At 29.0% G+C, this 23757-nt stretch overlaps 2 protein-coding genes across 5 annotated transcripts in view; one reads left to right on the forward strand and one right to left on the reverse strand.

Moving 5' to 3' along the window:
• T3dh (Type III alcohol dehydrogenase) overlaps window positions 1–2524 on the forward strand; it is a 26880-nt gene extending 24356 nt beyond the window's left edge. For both annotated transcript variants that reach the window (XM_021145291.4, XM_043053404.3), the window contains one exon: window positions 2346–2524. In XM_021145291.4, the coding sequence (XP_021000950.3) occupies window positions 2346–2429 (84 nt within the window). In that variant the 3' untranslated portion in view covers window positions 2430–2524. The remainder of the gene's footprint in view (window positions 1–2345) is intronic.
• Pino (protein pinocchio) lies at window positions 2454–22909 on the reverse strand. 3 transcript variants are annotated; one of them, XM_016062923.4, is made up of 4 exons: window positions 22520–22909; window positions 5303–5474; window positions 4853–4982; window positions 2454–3001 (listed from the first exon to the last, which is right to left on the reverse strand). In XM_016062923.4, the coding sequence occupies exons 2-4, from the start codon at window positions 5455–5457 to the stop codon at window positions 2846–2848; spliced, it is 441 nt and encodes a 146-aa protein (XP_015918409.1). In that variant the 5' UTR covers window positions 5458–5474; window positions 22520–22909; the 3' UTR covers window positions 2454–2845. The 3 variants fall into 3 exon arrangements, with proteins under 3 accessions (XP_015918409.1, XP_015918411.1, XP_015918410.1); XM_016062925.4 differs by lacking the exon at window positions 22520–22909 and adding an exon at window positions 10192–10341; XM_016062924.4 differs by lacking the exon at window positions 22520–22909 and adding an exon at window positions 8041–8514.
• Window positions 22910–23757: the final 848 nt, after the last annotated feature.

Raw genomic sequence — 23757 nt, forward strand, 5'->3', positions numbered from 1 at the left:
CATTAGCTCTTCTCCTGTAGTGATAATTGCTTGTTAAGATGTTTTCTTATCACCCCTTAAATTTTTGCCCCTGTAAAATTGGCAGCAAAAAAAAAAGGAACAATTTCATCTGGCAGTGCTTTTCTGTTCTGTTTCATGCTAAATTTTCAATTTTTTTTTTTTTTTTTTCCTGATGGTTTTATCATATATTCATTGCATTTTTTGGGCTCTAAGTCACTCTTGCTGTCTGGGAGTCTTTTTTTTTTTTTAGTTACTTTGAAATTTTATTGTTTAAATATGTATTGCATGTTTCTTCATGGCAAATATATGAATCTAATGAAATAATTGAGTTATATTTTTAATAGAGTAAAAATGAGTTTTCCATTTAAAGTTTTAAAAATATAATATACTTAACTACACCATTGGTCAGATTTGCATGTTATGTAATAAAACTGGGTTCAATTAGTTTTTTTTTTTTTAATTCAGTTCTATAAAAGCTCACTTTAAAATCATTATCTATCAACAAGCATAAAATATTTTTCCATTGATTTGATCTATGGAAAAATATTTTATGCCTGTTGACTGGATGGACATAGCATCAAAATTAGGGCCAATTATTTTCTAACAAAGAACTATTTTTTATTGATCAATGTAGAATTGGTAAGTTATCTCAATCTACCAAGCTGGTCACACACTTTCTATGGGATCACTCTTAAATAGGTTACCAATTTTATCACTGTACACACCCTTTTCAAGGCTGCGGCAGAAGCGGTGTGGAGCTTTAGCCCTCACAATTTATAAATAAAGTGGCACAACTCTAAAATAACTATTTGTCAATCAATATTTTTTGTATAATTAAATTTAAAAAAAAATTTTTCTTTTGCTGTATAAGTATCTATTTCATTACCTTCACCGAAACTGTTACCAAATCATTCTGTATTCATGCCCCTCGGAGGTGATATAAGTTGATCAATGTGAAAAAGTTTCAAATTTCATTACCTTTATTGCTTTAAGGAATAATCTGATGATAATCCTTTCTAAGCTTTTAATTTATAATTAAAATAATTTTTACTCTACATTATACTTTAAATTGTGAGAGATTGATGAAAGTCTACATATAAAAGTTTTTTCTTGGTCATACGAAATGTCACAATTCAAAGAAATAGAGAGGTTTGTCATCCAAAAACACTTCGAAATTTCATGAACTATTTGAAAATATAACTTATTAGCTCTTTTGACTAGTACATAATACCTGTACAGTGTGCTACAAAATAAATAGACCACCCTAAATGACTTTTGATCCTAATGATCAGATTTTCACTTTCTATGGCTCATCTTAATGGTTCAAAGGGATGAATGACCTCCATGCTAGTAAGTGAAAGCGATATTTTATGTTTCAAAATCAGACACAAAAACATACTTTCTCTGAATTAACATTCACCTTTTTTTTGGAGGGATATAGGTTTCTCACCCCCGAAATATAGGGGTAGCAGCAATCTGGGAAATATAGTTCCAATAGTCAGAAGAGCAATCCAAGACTCCTTAATGTTATTTTTACTTTTTGCATATTTCGAGAACTTCTTAAGCAAAATCAATATCCTTTTGCACACAATTGTAAGAAATAAGTTTATCCAAAGATTCCATGAAAAAAATTTCATTTAATAATAGTTGAAAAGTTTTTACATCCCTTTGAAGATCGTATTTTTAATTGGAGCAAAATAAGTCTATTAATCTGAGAAATCTAATTTTAAAAAATACTTTTTTTTTCAGGAAATATTAGACTTCGCTCAACATTTGTAATTTGCCATTTAAAATGATGTGAAAAATTTTATATTAAATTTTAAAAAAAATTTTTGCATGGAACTTTCTTTGGATAAACGAATTTCATAATTGTCTGTAAAGACTTTTCAATTAAGTTTTAGAGAAATAAAAAACTTAAGAGGTTCAACCTTTGGACTGCTTTACTGATCCAAACTATTAGGACCATATTTTAGAGGTAAAATCCGCTGGGCGGGGGGAAATGTTTATTCAGGGAAGGTTCGTTTTTGCGTCTTATCTTGTAATTTACAAGTTTCAGGGCCAGGGGTCTGTCTAGGTTTTTGTGAAAACTAAAAAGTCATCACAAAAATATGGTAAAAATATAGATTTATCATTTCGTATGGTATACAAAAATAAAATTTTAAGAAAAAGCATTTTGTGAAACTACCGTTTTTCCTAAAGTTGAATTTGTGAAGGTACCGCTGAACGGTAGTAAATTTGGCCGACAGACCCCTGAGGGCAGTCATGTTTTATTGTTTGCGTGCTGCAATTAATTGTGAATTCTAGTTTGTACCTTAAATAATTTAGGACTAATTACTTTTTTACAGCACCGTGTTACAAAACTAGCTCCCAGAGAACAATCAAGAGAAGAACTGAGTCAATTGTTTGAAAATTCTTTAACTGTATACTGAGGCTGAAATTAACATATTTCCAAGTACAATTATGAAATCTTTTATTATATTTATACATACATGTTACATTTCAATAAATAGTTTTATAAATACAAGTAGCAAAGTTTGAATTTTTAACCTTTTAAAAAAGCATCAAATAAATAAAAAGGTAAACTCAAACATAAAAATACTGTCAGATTTTTCAGAATTAAAAATTTCCAGTCTTGGTTGAGTCAACATTTGATGTTCAGTCTTTCAATATTTAACTAAAACAGTTTTTCAATTAAAAATTTACCCTTGTTAGAAAATGCTAGTTCTTTCAGATCAGGTTAAAGTGTTATAATTAGATGCTTGAAAACAATGTTGGGGTCACTTCACTGATGGATTGCAATGAACAGTTTGGATGCAAAAGGATGATCACTTTATGTACAAATTATTCACTGAGTACTAGTTAAATGCGTTTGATGAACCAAGTTTTCTGTTAAACAGTTAGTCTTGTTATCTTCAGGTAAACTAGATTCCAAAGAGGTAGCTTTCCAACTGGAACTTAGGTTACATGTTCCATGCCATTGAGCCTGTTTCTTTACTCTGGACTAAAAAAGAAAAAAATCTTCAGTTAGTAAAATAACAAAATTTTACTGTTTAGAAAACTAGGTAGTTTGTTTCCATAAATTTCAAACTTTGTTAACAAGTTTTACAACAGATGAGGACTGAAAATAACTATTACAGTTTTTGCTACAGATCATACCAGTCTAAATAAATTGCAAGGATTTTCTCAGACTACACCACTTTGTTTATGCAATGTTAGAAACAGTTTTGATAACTTAATGAGAAGAAACAGCCTACTTTTTTACGCTGAACACAGCTAATTATACATTTTTCCATCTGTTTTTGTATCATTGATATTTCAAACTTGTCATTGCAGGGATTCCTGTAGCAAAAACTTAAAAAAGTGGAATTTTATAGCAAATGTGTGGATTTTTGCAACAACAAAAAAAAATTATTCTCTTATAAGTGAACTTTATTTTTGCAATTTTTCTGTTAATTTTGATCATTGATTATAAAAAATTGCTCATCTAAAAATTATAGCGTTTGGCAATGTTTTTAAATTTTCTTTTTTCAATAAATGAAGTTGCAATGTTGAAATCTCAATAACATGGTTAAGTGGAAAGAAGTGGTGTTCTATCCTATCTACATTGGTGGTTTGAAGCCCATTCAACTTCGGATTGATGGGCACAGACTTGCCTAGGAAGTAAAAACAGTCATAGTGCAATGCCCACCACCATGCACTAAATCACGAAATTGTGGCAACTACGACTCCTCTGGCCTCACTGAGACATGCATTGCAGAAATGCTTTAATGTATATCCAATAATATTGATGATAAATATTATTAGATATACATGATGCTTTAATGTATATCCAATAATATTGCATAACAATTTTTCCATAAAATTAACTTTTGAATTTCCACATTCAGTAATGAATATTAATTCAAAAAGACTTGTAAGACTACTTTATCTCAAAAAGCTTCAAACTGCTTTATAGTGAATTATCATTTTTTCCAATAAAATATTTCTTATTGGGAAATTCTTTCTGAAAGTGTATATTTAACAGTTTAGATGCACTGTGCACTACAAACAATATTTTTTCTTATTGAAATTATTCTTTAAGGGTAACATTTTATTCATGTATTACTGGTAGGTGGATTTTTTTTCATGCTTTCACAAATTGTAAGTTTGATACATTATAGAGGAAAATATGAGGTTAAAAAAATATATTATAATTAAATTCATAGAGTTAAAAATCAGACACATGCCCTAGCTAGAAGTAAAAAAACGAACATAAATATTTTACAATCTGATGCTGTCTTAATATTTATATGAAAAAAACGTCTGTTGGTTGAAAAAATTTTATAAATGCTTTCTAACTCGAAAAAAAAATCTGACAATTATTTATCTCTTTTATAGGAACACAACTTTTGAACAATAGTTAATCGACTTCATCACTGTACAAGAAAAAAAAAACTAACAATATAGTAACTGTAAAACTTGTCCAGAATTCCTGTCAAAAAAAAAAAAGGAAATTGTAAAAGTAGTTACGAAACTAGGAATTGCACTCTCAGTTTCAAAATTAATTACTAAGTTAGTCAACTGTCAGCACTACTAACTTAGAAAAACCATTAAAAAAATTCCAAACACACACCAATCGAAACATTGATATGGATATGAAAATAAACATTTATAATGGTTCGACATGTGGGGAAAAAAATTATATTTTTTACTCAACTTTGCCATCTGTTGACTAACTTAGTAAACTATTTTATTTAGAAAGTAGTAAACCTCATTTCTAACTCCTTCCATTTCTCTTCAAATTGACTTTTCAAACCTATATGGGACATACGATATGTAGATAAAATATGAATGGAACTACATAAATGCTTACAGATTTAACATCCCGCCTCCACTTATTTCCACACTCTCCATTACAAGTTGGGCAAGGTCTAGTCATAGAATACCCACCACACTCAGTGCAGTCCAAGCTAACATGATCATCATACCAACTGACTCCACATCTGAAATAAACCATGAAAAAATCAATAAAACATTGGACAATAAAGACGCTTGAAAATATTAATTGTTCTTGAGCATTGAATGAGCTGTTATTTTGGAAAGTGGAATAGGTTGATTGTGAGTTAGTTTTTTTTTTTTTTTTTTACAATATTAATGATCATTATCGCACTCTAAAGTTAAATCAAATTACAGTGTTAAAAACATTTAAATTTGTTATAAATTCATTCTAACACTAACCCTTAAATATCTTGATATGGGGAAAAGGGGACTTATTCCACTTTCAAAAATAATGACACAAATGTAACGCAAAATGGATATTTACTTGGAACAGGAATTATAGGTTCTTCTTAGGCCTTCGAGTGTTAACATATCTGATGTATCAGGAACTTGGTTTAGGTTTTCTTCACTGTCAAACACTTGATCAATACCTTCGATGTTCTCCTTTTCGCTGTTTCTACTTAAACGCTTGATTCTCATTTTGCCAATCTTAAATTCTGTAAAAGAAAAAAGGCTTAGAACTTTAGAAACACAACTATCTTATATTTGAATAGTAAGCAAACTCCATTTTTTATTTGATCAATAAGTGGGTGGGTGTTTGGTCTTGGAAGGGACGGAGGGTATGCGGTATCTGTCCTCATTAAACTGTTCTACAGTAAATAGCTAGACTTTGTGCACAAGTCACCGGGTTACCTAGAGAGGGGGTTGCAATCCCTTCTGCAGAAGTTGAAAATTCTGATGGCATGTCTCCATATTATCCTTGTTTCCTTGAATGTTACAAATTGTGAAATGTGCAGCTGTATAGTATGACATAGAGAACTACTACTATTACTTATTCATTATAAAATAAACTCGTTTTATTATTCTGCTATGAATGAAAAATAAAAAAAATTTGTTTCCTCAAATGTTATAATACCAAAAATATTCTGCAACTGCACACAAGAAAAAAAAACAGAAGATGAACAAAGAAAAAAAAAGGTGAATAGATAGGTAAATGTAAAAATAAAGCATTCTAAACAATATTTTAAAAAAGAATTTAAAACTTGATGGCTATCACTATTTATAGGAAAAAGTTAGCTTTTGTCAACTATCTTTAACATTTTTCTAAAATATAATTCTATAGGGGGGAATGTTCTAGTTTTTTGAAAGGCGGCCTGCCCTGCTTGCCATTTGATCCCAATAAAAGCACCCTTTTTGTAAAAATAAGCCACCATCCTTTAAAAGCACTGCCCATTTTTTCGGATTCCATTTTGAAGATAATTAATTCACTGTTTAAGGAATAATTAGACACATTGGTAAAATTATCTCTGTTTATAGGTTAAATTCAGATTATACTATTACAAATATTTATTTTGCTGGGATTATTCTCAACTAGTTAAATTTTTAAAATAATCTTTTTGGGAGAGGGGGGATATTAATTTTTAAATGATTTTAAAACTTTTTTTTTAAATAAATAGCTTTTTTTTAAAAAATGAACCTTTAAAAGTTCATTTTCTCATAATTTAGTTTAAATTATAGAGGAAAGTTTTCAAGCTGTTTATCAATTAATCACTTTATGTTAGTTTACTTTTTCTTGAAAAAAAAATATGCACAGAGATTGAATATATTGATAAATATTTAGGATGTTAAGCTAGCACCCTTTACAGGATGGAACAACCCTGCCCTTTTTTATTCTTTTAAGATTTAGGATGTGCAGAATTCTCTATCACATAATACATTAAAATATCTGAAAAATAAAGATATAAATGACAAATTTTTACTTTCATTAAAAATACAATTTACAAGTCAACATTGCAATTCAAAAAATTTTTAAATTACAAGCGGTTTTACATTACAATTCGAACAGTACAAGCAAATACTAATTAACAAATGCATAAAGATTTATCAAACGATTAACGAACCGAAAAAGCGCAAGACAACCTTCAACCTATGAAATTAAGAACCCAATCCCAGCTTAAAAAAACGCGAAATACATTTTCAAAAAAAATGGCGAAATATTAAAAAAAAAAAATAGACATCTGTAACAAAGTATGAGGAAACAGGAGATTTGGAAATCATTCTTAACAGTGGATGCGGAAAATTTAATTTCTATGATGACAAAAATAACCTAGATATTGATTTATACCTAATTGGAAAATAGCGGAATAAAGTCAGTAAAGGAAAACAAAATTTATAATTCGTAAGTGAATTAATTTATAAAATGACTTTAAAATATATTCTTTGCAAAAATTTATTTGTCACGTTAAAAAAAAAAAAAAACATGCGTTTTAGTGGTATTTTGTAAAGTAAAAATTGCAGTATTAACTACAAATTTCTATCCCAATTTCTTAATTGTCAATGAATTCCATTCACGGCATTTATATCTACATAAAATAGAGGATTTCAATTACGAGACATTTCATAAGTATTATGCAAATTCTTAAAACTGCACTTTAATTGAAAATCGTAGCCGAAAAGGGAACGAACCTTTTGAAAAAATGAGGATTATGGGTCTAATTTCACAAAATTCCATTTTAACTCTTCGATTCTAACTGTCACACTCTTTGAAACGTTTAAAAACGAACTGAATGGCTGCTGGTTTATGTTTTCACAACTCATTTATCAAATATGGATGCTACATTAATTGCTTTAATTCTAGCTAACTAGAATAAACTAAATTGAACTTCTTTAGGAGGAAATTAATACATCCTTAGAACTTACACCAACCACAACTAATTGGAAAAAAGAAGAAAAAAAACGGCGCTTTTATCTATATTGTTATTACAAGGACAAATTTCAGATTTACTAACATTTGTGGTGTGGTATAATTTTCATTATTAAATCTTTAGTAAACGATTTTTTAACTAATTTGCAGTAGTTTCTTATTTAATGAAATCATTTGCAAACGATAGTTAATTAGATCATTTTGCAAAAAATAGATAATTTTCTAAATTATGCCTCTGGCGAAAATGATTATAAGAGCTATAAGAACAGGAAGAAGTTTCATTTCCTCACACCACGTTTTTTTTTTCTTAGCATATTTATTTAGAACAACTTAATTTGGAATATATTAAAATCACTTACACAGATATAAAAGAAGAATCCACCGGAAAATTCTTTCGTAGTAAAAATATAAAAATACTTCCAGCACTTATTCCAAGCAAGGACTTTCTCAAAATAAACTAAAAGGATTCTCACAAGAACTTCATACAAATCATTCACAGACTTTCGATGCGATAGGTAAAGTGAAGAGAAGGGACTATAAATAAATTTCGAGCCGAGCACTCTTGTGATAAATAGACAACTGATAAGAATAGGAAGATAAAAATTTTTAAATGAATCACAGCACACGTGAAATAAAATACCTTGAGTACGCTGTTTATCACGCGGATTACTTGGATAAACACACTAAAACAATAAAGACGAAAATTTCGTAAGAGCACGAGGTGTATAAAAGATTGTTCAAATCTCATTACTTTTTCAGAAGAAGGAATCGAGTTTCCGGTGAGCAATTTCGAAGCAGACGAAGTTAGAACTCGATTAAGATTTACCTTGAAAACCAAACGTTTAGCATAATTACATAAAGAACGTAATTCATATATCGGGTGTGACGTTAATATCTAATAATTGTGTATGTATGTAAAGGATAAAGAAAAAATTCTAACGAACTACATATTTTGAGTGGAGGCACCAGTTTGCCTACTTACGACAGATTAGACTAATTTATTCGTGGTTATTTAATGAAGGATAAACTTCAATGTTAATCTCAAATTTGAAAAAAATGTATAATATTTAAGGTTATGTCTAGTACGTAAAAAATATGAGATCCAAAGTTATAAAAGACTGCAGTGATCAGATTTTTTTTTTCTTGCACTGTATGCAATCAATGCAGCTGTTTCCAGACAATAATTTGAAAATAAGATTGCAGAAGCAAATTTAAAAATAAAATTTTAGCTCCCAAGCTAGTTACTATAAAGTTGAAAAAGCAAATAACTAAAGAAAAAAATGGAAATTCATTTAAAAGTTTCGATTTGGCTCAATAGAGATAGGTGAAATTTAGCCAGAATGTTGAAATTATTGAAAAGGAGTTGCGGTCAAAAGAGAGAAACTTAAAAACTTTACAGTATTTAAATAAAAATTCAAATTTATACAAAAGAATGGGGCATTCTTTACGTACTCATACAAGTAAATAAAAATTCTCAGTATGGTACTAGTTTAAAGTACAAAACTTATTCGCGCACTGCAACTCACATTGTTCAATGCAACTCGCATCGTAATCTAATGTTAATAATAAATTGGTTTAAAAGAACTAAGTAGAACATGTTTAACACTTTAAAAACTCACATTTTTAGTTTTAATTAACATGTTAATCTGTTGTAAATGCCCGGCTCAATTTTCATACAGTGTTTTACAAAGAAAAAATACATTTTGTAAACAGTATTCTGAACAGTCAACACATCATAATTTGAAGCAATTTTGCTAAAAATGTTTCGTAACATCTTACTCAAAACTCTTCCAATGATATGAACAATTTTTTTAAAAACAAACATTAGCATTACATATGCAGAGATGCCAACTGCTCCGGACACGCCAAAATAATTTAAAAAAACGGTAAATAACTACGAAGTAAATGTTGCAAATATTTGACTATTTTTGCTTGCTTTTTAAGAGGTATATCATGACATTAGTACGATAAAGTGGTAAATTATATAAGCCTAAGAATTATTTAGAAATAGTGGTGGATAAAATTTACTAAATTGAATTTATCAAACCAAGAATCACAATTGATAAGCTACCACTTTAAAATATATATTTGCTCTCCGGAGCAAGTTGGCATCTCTGCATATGACGTTACCATATGATCATGGCATACCTGCCATGGTAAGGGGGAAAATGAAAGGTAGATATTACAAAATTTTAAAATTTAAGAATATTATCAAATCAATCTAAGAAACGTTATCAAAGAAAAGGTAACTGTTAACTAGTGGCTTGATGCATGCAATAAACTAAGTGAAAGTTTACTTTGATAGAGATTGTTCTTTGAGAAACTTTTCCAGATTTTCTGAAGTAAACAAAAAACTAGGAGAATTTCAATTAAACCACGAGTATAATGTCAAAATCCTATAGTATTCAAAAGAATCAATAGTGTTGCCAGGTATATTATCACGTCAAGTTTAAGGTCCTTTTTCCAACAGGTAGGATATAAAATTACAAAATAAGTGAAATGGAACTTACATCGGAATAGGCAAGCCAGGAACTGGAAGTAAGCAGTGTTGTGGAACGAAACCAAAACAAACCTGACTCAAAAGAGCTGCTCGAATCAAAACAAATGAAATGAGAACTCGACCTATTTCTTTCTCCCTCCAAGGGAAATAGCAAAGCAGTAAAATGATTTCAAGAACACGTGCCTGACAAGTGTAAGTGTCTGCATTTGTTTTTATTTTCACAAGTGGCGCCAAACATTCGGCTGTCTTAATGAATTTCTGAAATTGAGTTAATTCATCCGAAAAAATTCGAGGTTTTGGAATCACTTTTTTTTAAAAAAAAAAACAGTAATTTTCGTATGAAAGAATTACATAGACTGGTACCAACAGCAATAGTTCATGCGTTTACTAAAATCGCTGATACAGCAATGAATCATAACTGAGGTATTATGGTATCGATTAGGCGTTTATGTATTTATTGAACAATCGACAGCAACTTATTTTTTTCTGAATGAAAAATATTCTCAAATATTAAAATTTCACAAATATAGTCGAATTAAAGAAGAACAGAGAACCTGACTATTAACTCGTTAAATGAATGTCCAATCAGGTGTAGTTATAAAAAATAAAAGCTGTAGCGTACAAAAACATGCTGTATTATTAATAATTGGTAGAACACATGAGGAATTTTACATTGTTTTTCTTCATATCTTACCTGCATGCAATTTTTGAATAAATTGAATCAAATGTTTTCAAACCCTTTCGAAGGTGATTAAATTTCCACGAACATATACTTTTTTTTCCCTAATAACTCACAATCAAAACGTTTATACCCAATGTCTCGTTAAATCCAAGTTATACTCGCACGAACAATGTAAGATTTTTAACATTAAGCTAACAATTTTCCTCACTAAATTCTGTCTAATGTAAAATTAAGGAATGTAATAAGCGAGTAAGACTCTGCGTTTTAATTTTAAAGAAAAATATACCTTACTGTTTTATTTTGCTATTATATTAATTTGATAGCTGTAAGTCAAAGAGCAGATACTATGTTTTATTTAGCATATAATTGAAAAGCGTAGAAGCGAAAAACTAGTAGATTAATGGCATTGGATTAAATATAAAGTTAACTGGTATGTAATATGCCATTATAGGCATAGAATATTTCCTAGATTTTGAATTCTTTATTTCATAAATTTTATTTAAGCATTTCTAATCGCTCTTTAAATGAATCTAATTTTATTAAATTTTATAAAGAAAGCGAATAAATATATTTATATTTTCTCAATAAATGTAAGAACTAGCTTTTTATTTCAATGTAAGGTGTATAACGAAATATAATTCAATGTCACGGCAAAGGAGTAACAAAATTTATAAAAAATTTATTTCTACAATCACATTAAAGATTAGTTACGTTATTAGGTCTACTTTAATTTTAAACGAACTTTTTGGCCTTAAATGTTCAGCCAAATTATTTAAATATTATCACTAGAAAATTGAGTGTGATCGATTTTGGCTTGACTTTTGGTAGTGTTCATTTTCAATAACGCGCCTTTAATGGATCTCTTCTGAATTACAAGGCTTCGATTAAATACTAACTTTTGAATTGGCTTAAAATTAACGTGCTCTACCATGGCCTATCCCTAATAAAAATGAAAATTTATTCTTTTACCTAAAATGTTATTTGGATAAGATAATTCTTTTTAATTCTTCAACTCGAGCTCGGCAGTAGAATTAATATTTTAGAAAATAAAAGCCTTATTCTGATTAACATCCTGTTTTCAAAGCCTACAATTTATTTAGTTTTCACCATATATCAGTCTGCAATTGTTATGTGAAGTACCATCCACTTGTCCCACCCTGAAATGTAGTCTAAATATAATCTAATAAGTCTAAATATAATCTATTAATTTTGTTTTCGGCCATTGCCATAATCTACTACAATTAGGCCTCCATACAAATAGTATATAAATATTTGTGTACAGAGGCCTAATAGTTATTTATATAGAGGCCTCTGTATAAATAGTTTTCAATATTAAATTCTAAGCATAATTTGAAAATTTAGTTGTTTCTTTAATGCAATTGTTATTTAATTCACACAAAAAGATGAAGGCGTTTGAAAAGGTATTAAAAGAAAAATGCAAAATAACCGGAAAATGAAAAACGACAACTGTTCAAATGATAATAGCACTCACGATCCCAAGTTTCTAGAAAGAGAAAACACGCGCTAGTCATTTTCTCTTTCCTAGTTCGAAATCTATTTTAAAACTACTCCATGTGATAAACACGGTCAGTTACCTCTGTCAGGCAAGTAAGAAACGCTTTTCGCAACATTCGGCATAGAAAAAATTAAATTTCATTGATAAGAATAGTATTATTCGTGCGAAAAACGAGGAGGTATTGTTATATGACACTTTTTTTTCTTCAAACATGCCAGGAACACGCGCGGAACGCAAAAGGAAAACACTGGCGAAGAAATACTTTTTATTCCATTTATACAAATATTTGATCTTGCCTAATTCGGGTGTGCAGACTTCAAATTATGTTTAAAAACGTTATATACCATATGAGAATGCATAAATGTTCCGACAAACTTCTATTAGGATTAGGGCACATCATTAGGATTAAACTTGGATAAACACCTATGCCCGAAAATGTCGCCTTACGCGGTTAAGAGCGCTTCTCTATTATGACCTGTTCCGAAGCTCACGAAGAAAATTCAAAATAGGGGAAGAGCCCGCAGCGGCGTACGACATTTTACGCAATTTTAATCCTGATGTTTTTTAACTCTCCTAAGTTAGTCGAAACATTTATGCGACTTCCTGTTATATACAATAACAACGTTTTTAAACTTCTAAATTTCGACAAAAAATTGACTAAAAATGTCATTTAAAAATCTGGGGCTTGAGGAGAGAAACAGATTGTAGATCTGAAATCAACGACGCGAAAGCAGCCAAGATCCGTTAAAAAATCCCAAGCAACCAAAAAAAAAAAAAAAAGTTCCAGTGTTATCTGAATATTTTCTTTCCACTTTAAAATTTAATAATAAAACAAATTTACGGTAACCTTCTGCATTTGATGAAAAGATTGGAGATATATAAAACTGGCCAAATTGCATGTCGCTTGTTTTCAAACCAGACTAAACTAATCCTAATTGATAGTTAAAACTAACAGGCAGTTGACCTTATTGGATTGGGAGCCAATCTTCCTAACTAGATATCCATAATCGGAAATACAACAAATTATTATTAAAATTCAAATTAGCGCAATTTCAGGTTGTTTTTTTGTGATACTTAATTCCATATAGGAATATACTCAATACTATAATACTATGAATGAATTTACTATTAAATTAAAAAATTTAACACCCCTGCGTTATATTCCAAATATCCGCTCCAAACAATATTTCATAACACTTGATATTTAAGGAGAGAGAAAAAAAAATTTTTACAATATGAAAATTCTTAAAAAGTTTATATCTATATATTGATGCAATTCCCATCTAAAAACGACGGGACACTCCTTAACTCAAAGATGAACATGACGTAACACGCTTGTATAGTCAGTAAATTTGAAACGAAAAATTATAGGGTAAAGTAAAAACATTTTGGTAGGGGCTAGTTGTAACACTTTTAACGATTTCCCACTTTTTCAAAATTGAAAAATTTTGAACATTACAACTAAACACTTAAAACAATGAAAGGAACTGTTGATATTAAGGTAAGACATTTCTTCAACAGTAATTCTCAAAATATGGTAAACACTATAAAATTTCTAGAATGAAGAAAAATTTTAAGAAAGAGTGAAATAAAGTAATTTTCAGAATATTATAAAATATACATTACGTTTTCAAATTTACTAAGATAATAAAACGCGCACTAGGCGCGCATCTCCAATCATAAGTGTATTAACATACAACTTTTTAATCGTCATTTGTTTATGTAGTCCCCCCTCTTAACTCTTTATTTATCCCTGTAACGTACTAAGCATTAAAACATAAAGGTACATAAATTTTGGATTTCGATTTACTTCAACTTCGGCACTTTCATAAAATTTATCTTGTCATTCTTGTCTGACAATGTATTTTTCGGCACTGAATACGCTGATTTAACATGAATGTATCTACCACTACAAATTAAATTAAACGGAAGTTGACAAAGGTTTCAACCACATTAGTTTCCGAATCAAAAATACACGCAAGGTCAGAAGAGAGAAGGAAATTAGCCAGGTCAAAAAAAGTACACCAAGTCTTGATTTTCATGCTGCCGAAGAAACATCGTCGTGTAAATTGCTCATAGATAAGTTTTTTTTTTTTTTTAACAAAACATGTTGAGTTTACAAATACCATGAATAGCAGACTCTTGTCAAAGTAGATTTTTAACCGTGCCACACGAAGATTTATTGAACAATGGAACAATTAAAATAATCTAGTCATATCTGGAATTTTTTAGTAATGATTTTTAAAAACCTTACCATATTGAATTTCAGAAATTTGTATTAAGCAAAATGTACAAAGTTTACAAGATTAGGCTTCAATTGTTGTCAATTTGGATCAACATATTATAGGGAATAATTGTTTATTAAGAACATAATATATAGTTTGAGATTAATCATTTTCAACTGTTTTCAGCTTGCTCACTAACAATTTAAATTCAGTTGATTACTTTAAATTATCACTTCAATTTCACCATTGTTGAACTATCAGACTCAAGACAATCAGGTTATAGCCACATTCATTAAAACATCGATCAGGTTTGACAGAATCAGACACATCAATAACATATTTTACACCAAAAAATAACCATCACTCATATGCTAATTAAATGTAAAATTTACGTCAACAGAAGATCTGAAGCCAAGCGTCCTTGATCAAGGTTTAGCTGTCATTTTTTCCCCCTTATTACCTTAAATAACTACAACGCTAGACTTGAAAGATATATTAAAAGGAAATTTCTGATTTATATCGTTTTATTATATAACCTACAGAATAAAAATAGAACAGCTGTGCTTGTTTCAGTTTATTTTAATTAATGAATGGCTGTTGATGCGTTCATCAAATGAAATACCAAAACTAGATTTCTACACTGCCGCTTTATTTTTGACATCCCGCTTTTACTATTTAACGAGCTTTGGTGCAAAAAGTGATAACTCTTATCTTTTCAATTTAGAGAAAAGTTTTTATTCCCTTAAAATTTACATATTACACATTTCAGATAGGAAAATTTATAGCTAAATATCGCTTGATCAGAATGAAAGCTTTTGTATGATATAATTAAAGACTTCGGGAGTAAATATTGGTAACCCTCATAGTATAAAAACGCCAATTTCGTATTGTAAAAAACTGCATACAACAAGAATCTCTGAAATTTTTCTGAAATGTTCAGCAATAAGTTTTCCAATTTTAAATTAACAGCAACTATATTCTGTAGAATTACAGACTTATGCCTAAAATACAGCAATTACAGGGGTCTGTTTAGAAGAAATTTGGGTCCGTTAACGGTCCTTTCACAAAATATCTTTTCATTAAAACGGATCCTTCACAAATTAATTTATCTTTTAATCGGACCCGTCACAAATTTGTTTATCTTCATTATTGTTTTGTTGATCGATTAAACCCTTCCCAGGGGTGAAAATTAAAAAAAGACGGTTCGAAACAAACTAAGTTTTCCAAGTTTCCCTAAGTTTAAATTCCAAATGTAGTATTCTAAGAAAATATTTCTACTTTAACAAACATCGTGTGCACATTCTTATTGATATTAAATGATAATTTTTTTCTGTAAATAAATAATTAATCAATTTATGATTCATAACCAATTATTCCTAAAATTAATTGATTATTATGCAATAAAAATTTATTTCTGGTAATTTTTTAAATAAAATATTATAAATTTAAGAATTGCTTAAGTTTACTTAATACGTAACACATTAAAAGTGCTGCATTTAAGTAGTGTTATTTAAAATATGTCAACTGAAATTATTAAAAATGTGAGAGATTTTGTTTCCATTATTCGTCCGAAATTAATAGTCTGTGTTGAGCATGTATAGGCTAAATACCAAATATTTGTATGATGCATCTCTAATTTACAGTAGCAAATTGTTGAGCAGAATCTTTTATCTATTTACAATTTTAAAAACTTCTTGAAAAGGTTTTTAGCAATTTTTGCAATAACAGGACCCTATTTGCACAAATTCACAAAAACAGGACCCTGGTTGAAAGAATCTGACTTAACACTTATATTCACAAATTATGAGTAGTTTTTTCACTATTTTACAAAAACAGGACCTTTCACAAAATGTCTGGACAGACCCCTGAATTAGGATTACCACCCTTTGTCTCTGAGATTTTCAACTATCAAGGACAGAAAGTGAATTTGAATATAGTTTAACCCAGCATCCGTTTAAGAACAGTCTCCTACCAGACGAAGACACGTAATAATAGTTCTAGAGGGGTATAATATAATAGGTAATAGGCGTTTAAAAAAAAACACCCCTTAGTTAAGGATGAAATAACAATAAGTAATGAAATACAAACGGATATTTGTTTTTTAATTCGATTTCGGGCAGCGACCTTGCTAATGCTCCAGACGCGCTTGTTACCTTGAACTCAGCGGATTGATGAGCATAATCTGCCAAGCCGTGTGAATGTACTGACTGCTTCGCAGACAGTTCGCTGACCCGCTGAGCTTAAACCTAGGAAAAATGTAAGCCAAATTACCCAAAAGACCCTTGGAGCAAATTGACACGCGCCAATAAAATATTGTATGCAAGAGGAATAACCAACACTTGCGAGTGAAGCATCATAATTTTGTTTTTGAGAAGTTTCTGATTCATAAAGGTCAAAATACAGATCGGTTGGAAGTGAATCAGCAATTATTTTAAGGAGTTGATACAATGCAGTAAAAGGAACAACTTGTTTATGAAAGCAAACTGATGCAAATTTTTAACGAAAGCAAACTACTGTAGAGTAACTTGGATTGATATAAAATATAAATTAACTACAATACAAACTTAATAAATAATTTCAGCATTTTTTTTCACTTAGATATAAAATGCGAATTTTAAAAAAATAATGAAATCATAATTGCGAGTGAGGCAACGTAATTTTGTTTTAGAAAAAAGTTTCTGAAGTTGACATGTCTAATTCATAAAGGTCAAAATACAGATCGGTTGGAAGGGAATCAGAAATGTATCAATTATTTTAAGGAGTTGATACAACTTATAGTAAAGAAATTTTTTAAGAAAGCAAACTGTTACAAATTTTTAATGAAAGCAAGCAAATGTAGTTTAACAGAGACTGATATAAAATATAAATTTATTACAATACAAATTTAAATAATTTCATAGTTTTTTTATTTAAATTAAATATAAAATACTGATAGAAAAAATGATATAAATGTTTCTCGCAAACTTGAAACTATTCTATTAAATTAGACCAAGTTTATAAGAACTAGAGTTTGCCAAACCTAATTATTCTAAACAACTTAGGACAAATAACTGAAGTATTGAATTTCACATTAGCCAAGAGCAGAATTTTTAAATTAGTCTACGACAGATACATTGCTAAACATTCACGTGGTGGCATTGCCTAAAATTTTGGAACTTTCGTATTCATTATTTAAAAAAACACAGGAGGATATTAGACGACTATCTTATTGTATTTACAGCCAAATTAAGTGTGTAAATTTATTTGCTTATCGGTATCAAGATGTGTGCCAAAATGTAATTTTATATTTTATGGTATTAAAAGGTAATTTTTTGTGTATCTTCAAGCTGAATCACTTGGTGCACAAGTACTTAAGCGGAATAAATGTGAGATTTTTAAGATAAATCAATTGGTATCAACTTTTTTCTTTTGCAACAATTTAGTAATATGAACCACACCAAAATCCCTATAAGCTATGATTTACTAAATAAAACCCATTTAATAATTGAAGTCTCTTTTAATATAATAATTTTATTTATTTTAGTGAATATTACACTATAGATGAAAACTCAAATTTAAACAAAATCAGATAGGAAAAACTTTTTTTGTGGAATTTATCACAGTTTTATATTGAAGCTAAGCTTGCAAAAAAGTTTTTTTGAATAGGTTTAGATTTTTAATGACAAACCACTCTTCCTAAGTAGTTATATTTTTCAATTTATAATGTTTGAAGTAATCCGCGTGTTTGCCTAAATACTTCGAGGTAAATACCTACAAAATGAAAGAAAATACCTTAACTAGAACTATTTCAGAACGATCACGTAAAGTGTCAAAAATAAAATCGCTTACCAAGATCTACGATGACAAGTTTAGATTTAACCAACTACTAAAGCGCCCATAGTAACTGATGTTCCATAAATTAAGTACCCTAAATTAAGTACCAATGTCATTTCATGAATCATACCATATTACCAAGTCAGACGAGATTATTATAACGCTTTCTCGAATACTCTTAATTATTGCGAAAGGAAATGGCGATTTGAGTCAATTCTAGAAGTAGCGAACGGATGACTTCCGCGATGGCTAATCAAGGTTGATGAATGATACAATAGCATAGTAAAAAAAAATACTAATTTGTGGAATGCCTCCAGCACATTTTTCTTAACATTCAAAACTCTTAAAACGTTAAGCTGCTAAACTTACTATTACACATTAATATTGTTACTGTGTTATTGTAGTATAGTTTTTTTTCCCCCTCAGAAACAAAGAAAAATTCCTTTTAAACTTTTTTTTTCTTTCCAAGACTTCAAAAAAGAATAAATAGATTCAAGTTAGAGATCCTGCTCAGGAAAAATACGTTTGAGCTATTATGTTGCCACTTATATAATTTCAGGGACCGATTCACAATTTAGTTATTCATTTTGACCAAAAAAAGAAGACTTATTTAAAAAAATAATCGTTTATAATTTTTTTAAACTATTTTCTAAAAAATGTATAAAACTTTGAAAGTCTAAGAAATTTCAAGTAACTAGTATCCTTGTTTGAGAATACATGGAAAAAAATTCTGATTTAATAGCTTAGAAGCAGCTGAGATTTATCTAATATTCATTATTAAATCTGAGAACCCTACCACTTTTTTTAAAAATATTTTGTGAAAGGACTATGCATACAATAGACATGGAAAAAAATTGAAATTTCAAGCTTTAAATTGTAAATCCAATGCCAGAAACATGTTTGTATGCACACAAAATTGTTAATGCTGTAACGATTTTTTTTCCTTCCTTTAAATGATTTTTTCGATTTTATATGCAGTATTAAGGTATTAGGGATTTTCTTATATTTGTACTTACATTTACTTATTTCTTTTCAAAGAGTAAAAATATTGCTTTGATCATTTCAGAAATGTGATTTTAAAATTTGATCTTTCCAAAACATTAAAACTTCAGTTAAAATTGAATAATTTTTAAGTACAATTTCATGTTAATTACATTATCAGAAGAAAAAACATTGAATTTTTTTCAACGAAAAATGAAATTCTTTTCTAAAGATAGATTAGTTAAATTGCAAAATAAATTACTTACATATCTAAGGATTGAAAAAAAAACACGAAAAAACTATTTTACAAGGCATTAAACATCCTTCCCTTAGCCCAAGGTTTATTTTAAGTCCTAGGTGTGAAGGTGTGCAAAAGTAACACCTTGATAATGAAATACAAATTAAAATTAATTGAAAATGTACCTTTTACATCATAATATGAAAAATATAACTATTTTATGGAAGCCTTAATTATTTTTTAAGAGATTAAAGTAGTCCTCCAAATCATCAGTTTATCATCAACTGATTTTAAACTTTTTAAATAAAAAATACTCCGCCAACCTGGTTGTAAACTCATTTGTTAGTGAAATCAGCCACTGTAATCAAATTTCAAAGAAAAGGATAATTTATATATACAATATATTTGACCAAGTAACTTTTTCTCTCCATAAAATGTACTAGAGGCATTGTTAAGTGCAAAAATCAGCAACAAAGTTTTGAGTCTGTTTTCTAAGAAATTGTTTTTTTTTATAACAGATTTTTCTTTACCTTCATTTAGCTAATCAATATTAACCACGGTAGAAAGCTTATTTTTCTATTTTATATTAGAACCAGATTTGAATGGCCAACCTAATTCTGAGTATACCACTATCAATGTTCAATTCTGTAGCCTTGTCATTTTGAACTTGACCCTGGCAAGGGAACTCCTGGATCAAGCATTCTGACAAACTAGACTTCATGGAGGACATTGATAGAATTAACTCGCTTTTGTGTTACATGGAGAGGAAAATAGTGGAAACCTCTCATGGTTAGCCTTACGGCAAAGGGATTCTAACCGAGGATCCGTCAACCACTCAGGATACTTCAGGTCAGCACAGTGGTCGGTAAAAATTCGGATCAACCAACCACCACATTGGGAGGCGAACACTCTATCCTCTAAGCCACTGCGGCTCAACTGCAGAGATATTATGAAAACATTAGAATATGGAACAGTCTGGTAAGTGCAGGATTGGATTGAGATTGTAGGGTCCAAATTAAGGGACCATTTAATTGAATTAAGGGACCTCTAAAATGAACTATTTTTGATTCAACATTCTGATAATTTCAATATTCTGTAACTCTATTAACAAAATTTATTAGAAATTTCTAAACCTATTTTAACAAGCTAAATAAAATAATCTATGCTTCATTTAATTTTTTTTTTTTTAATTGACCAAAAATGTGATAAAATTTAAAAATGTAATGCAATGCAGAAACAAAACATGCAAATAGTTTTATATCAAAATTCTAAATCTACATTTCGAAAGAGAACTAAAAGAAAACTAATAAAATTTTTAAGCAAAGCATAAAAAAAAAAAAGACAGCATCTATGAGCACCTATAACTTTTCTGCATCAAATTATTCAATCAAAGGAAAACAAAGCTTTAACAAGCCCGAGCTATCCGATTTTTTAATAAACTTTAAAATATTAAAATATGACATGCAGGGGTCTGTCTAGGTTTTTCTGAGAAGTACCTATTTTGTGAAAATTTAGATATAACTTGTGAAAATTAAAAATTATTTAACTAACTCAACACCAAAATATGAATTTATTGTTTCTTATGGGATACAAAAATAAAAATTTTAGAAAAAGTTTTTTGTGAAACTATCATTTTTCCTAAAGTTGAATTTGTGAAGGTACAGCTAAACGGTAGCAAATTTGGCCTCGACAGACCCCTGACATGTTACAAATGAACTAAAATAGTTAAATATTTTGCTGCTTTTAATGTCTTAGAAGACTTATCGGTATTTATATATTAAAAAGGGTCTTCAAAATATTACCAAAGCACCTATATAATGAACTTGTGTTCATATATAAGTACATTAGGTACTGATTATTACAGCATCTATTAGTTGTTAACATAGTACCAGTAATATTTATGATCACAACACTGGCATCAAAACTATTTTCACAGCTCTTATTAGCAGATAAATTAAACACCATTTTATCTTATATCAATCCATGCAGCACTCATATTTGCAATAAACAGTCAATTTTAAAGCAGTAATAATTCAGATAATATACGAAGATAATCAATAAGATAGTAAAAGGTATACTTTGGGCTACAAATAAAGGCTAAACAATGTAATTAAGACACAAAAATGGACATACTATTGCATTGTGTTGAAACACAGAATGAGTAAAGTCTTCCATATTTAGACAGTGAGACTGAAGAAGTTTGTTTACAGTTTACAAAACTGAAATTATAGAATATCCCCTTAAATTCAATTACTAATAAACTTAATTTTATAAAAAAAAAAAAAGTGTTCACCTGAAACAATAAAAATATAAAACATCACGTAATGATTTAAAATTATTTTGGTATCAATTTTTTGAATAAATACATGAAAATTGTCCTACTTTTTAAAGAATGCAAATATTAGAGTTTAGAAACTTAATGCACGTTGTGAGATTAATAAACACAAAATCCGAGATAATCCCTCTCTTCAACGTGAACATTTTATATTACATCCCAAAACTTTTATATTATAAATAGTTTAAAACATATCTATGTATGATAATATGTACAGTGCAATACGCAAAAATATATACAGATAACAAAAGAACGCATAAAAAATTTGCTTTTTATTGTTCTTTTACATATATTCCAAGTTTAGATAGAAATGCAAAGCATATTCATAGATTTTTTTTTATGAATTAAATCCCTTTTTCGCATTTGATTCCTACTTTTTTCAAATAATAAATACCACGTGACCTGAACTGTCAAAATAGGCATGCAACAAGTGTTTATGAGTACAACTACACGAATACAAAGCTTCATTCATAAAAAAAATTCGAATATTCGTTTATATAATGCCATTAATTTGCTTTCGAATTAAATAGAATAAGTTGAATACTTACATATTAAAAACTTTACTTCAAACGGAAGAGAAAGTCGATTTGCAGCAAGAGCTAAACAACAATGACAGTCGAACTAGAGCGATATATCAACTGTTAGACAACTGAAGTGTAAAGAAAGCGGTAAAGGAAGAAAGTAGTGAGTTCGAGGCTATATGTCCGGGTAATGTGACGTCATGAAAAGACGTAGTCTTAAATTAAAATTATGTATTAATGAAAGACTGACGTCAAATCTGTCGCATGTAAAAAAGAATAAAATCGACATTAAATCAAAACAAAGTAGTGAAGAAAAAAAGAACATTTTTTGACAAGCAATAATTATCGTAAATATCGTTTTCTAATGATAGAGAGAAAACGATCAAAATATTTTCGGATGCAGCTCCACGCAAAAATAAATTAACTTTTATCGCCAGTGTTTTTGTTGTTATTTTTCAAAGGCGCCACCGCTTTTTTCTTGTTTGTCTATATGAGGGGTTCGGAATAATTGGATTGAAAAACTATAGCTAGATCTATATTTCAATGTTTTATTACTCACTTTGGTTTTGGTTTTGTCTCGAAAATTTTTTTTCGATAAACGCTATGGCAAAACGCGTCGTAAAACCCCAAATACTCATAAATATTAAACTCAGGTATGAATAAAAATCCTTGATGGAATAAATTAAATGTATCAAGGTAAAAGGGAATCAAGAGGGTGCATGTACAACCCCATGGAAATCCAATAAGTTAAAAATTATATTTGATTTTAAATATTATTAAGATATTTATTTTAAATAATTATAATTTTTTGATTTTGCGATAATGATATTGAATTCTTTCACATGCATAGTCAAGAATTGAACGCAAAAATTGTGCTTTTAAGTTTAATGACCCGAGGAACTAATGTTTATAAATTTGTAACTGGCAAAATAAAAATATTTTAAATAAAATTTTAAAAATTAAACTTCTAATGCTCTCCATTTCATTTTCATATAATATTTAATTAAAATAAAACACGATTCTCGATTTCTTTTTATTGTTTTTTTATGGCAAAACTTTTTGGTTTATAAGTAAGTTATTGAAATTATCCAGGAAAAATATTCTAAATTAAAAAGTAAATTTAGATGCGATTTTAGAAATATTTGAAAGATTTTTTACTTTTCTTGATCAATTTCAAGGACTAATTAGTGCCCCTTAAAAAAAAGGCAATTTATCTATTATCTTAACGTGGCTATGAAGTCAAATTTTTATGAAAAAGAATTAAA

The sequence above is a fragment of the Parasteatoda tepidariorum genome, chromosome 2, assembly GCF_982258835.1.
Source record: "Parasteatoda tepidariorum strain Cologne lab strain chromosome 2, Ptep-v5.0, whole genome shotgun sequence".
Taxonomy (NCBI): domain Eukaryota; kingdom Metazoa; phylum Arthropoda; class Arachnida; order Araneae; family Theridiidae; genus Parasteatoda; species Parasteatoda tepidariorum.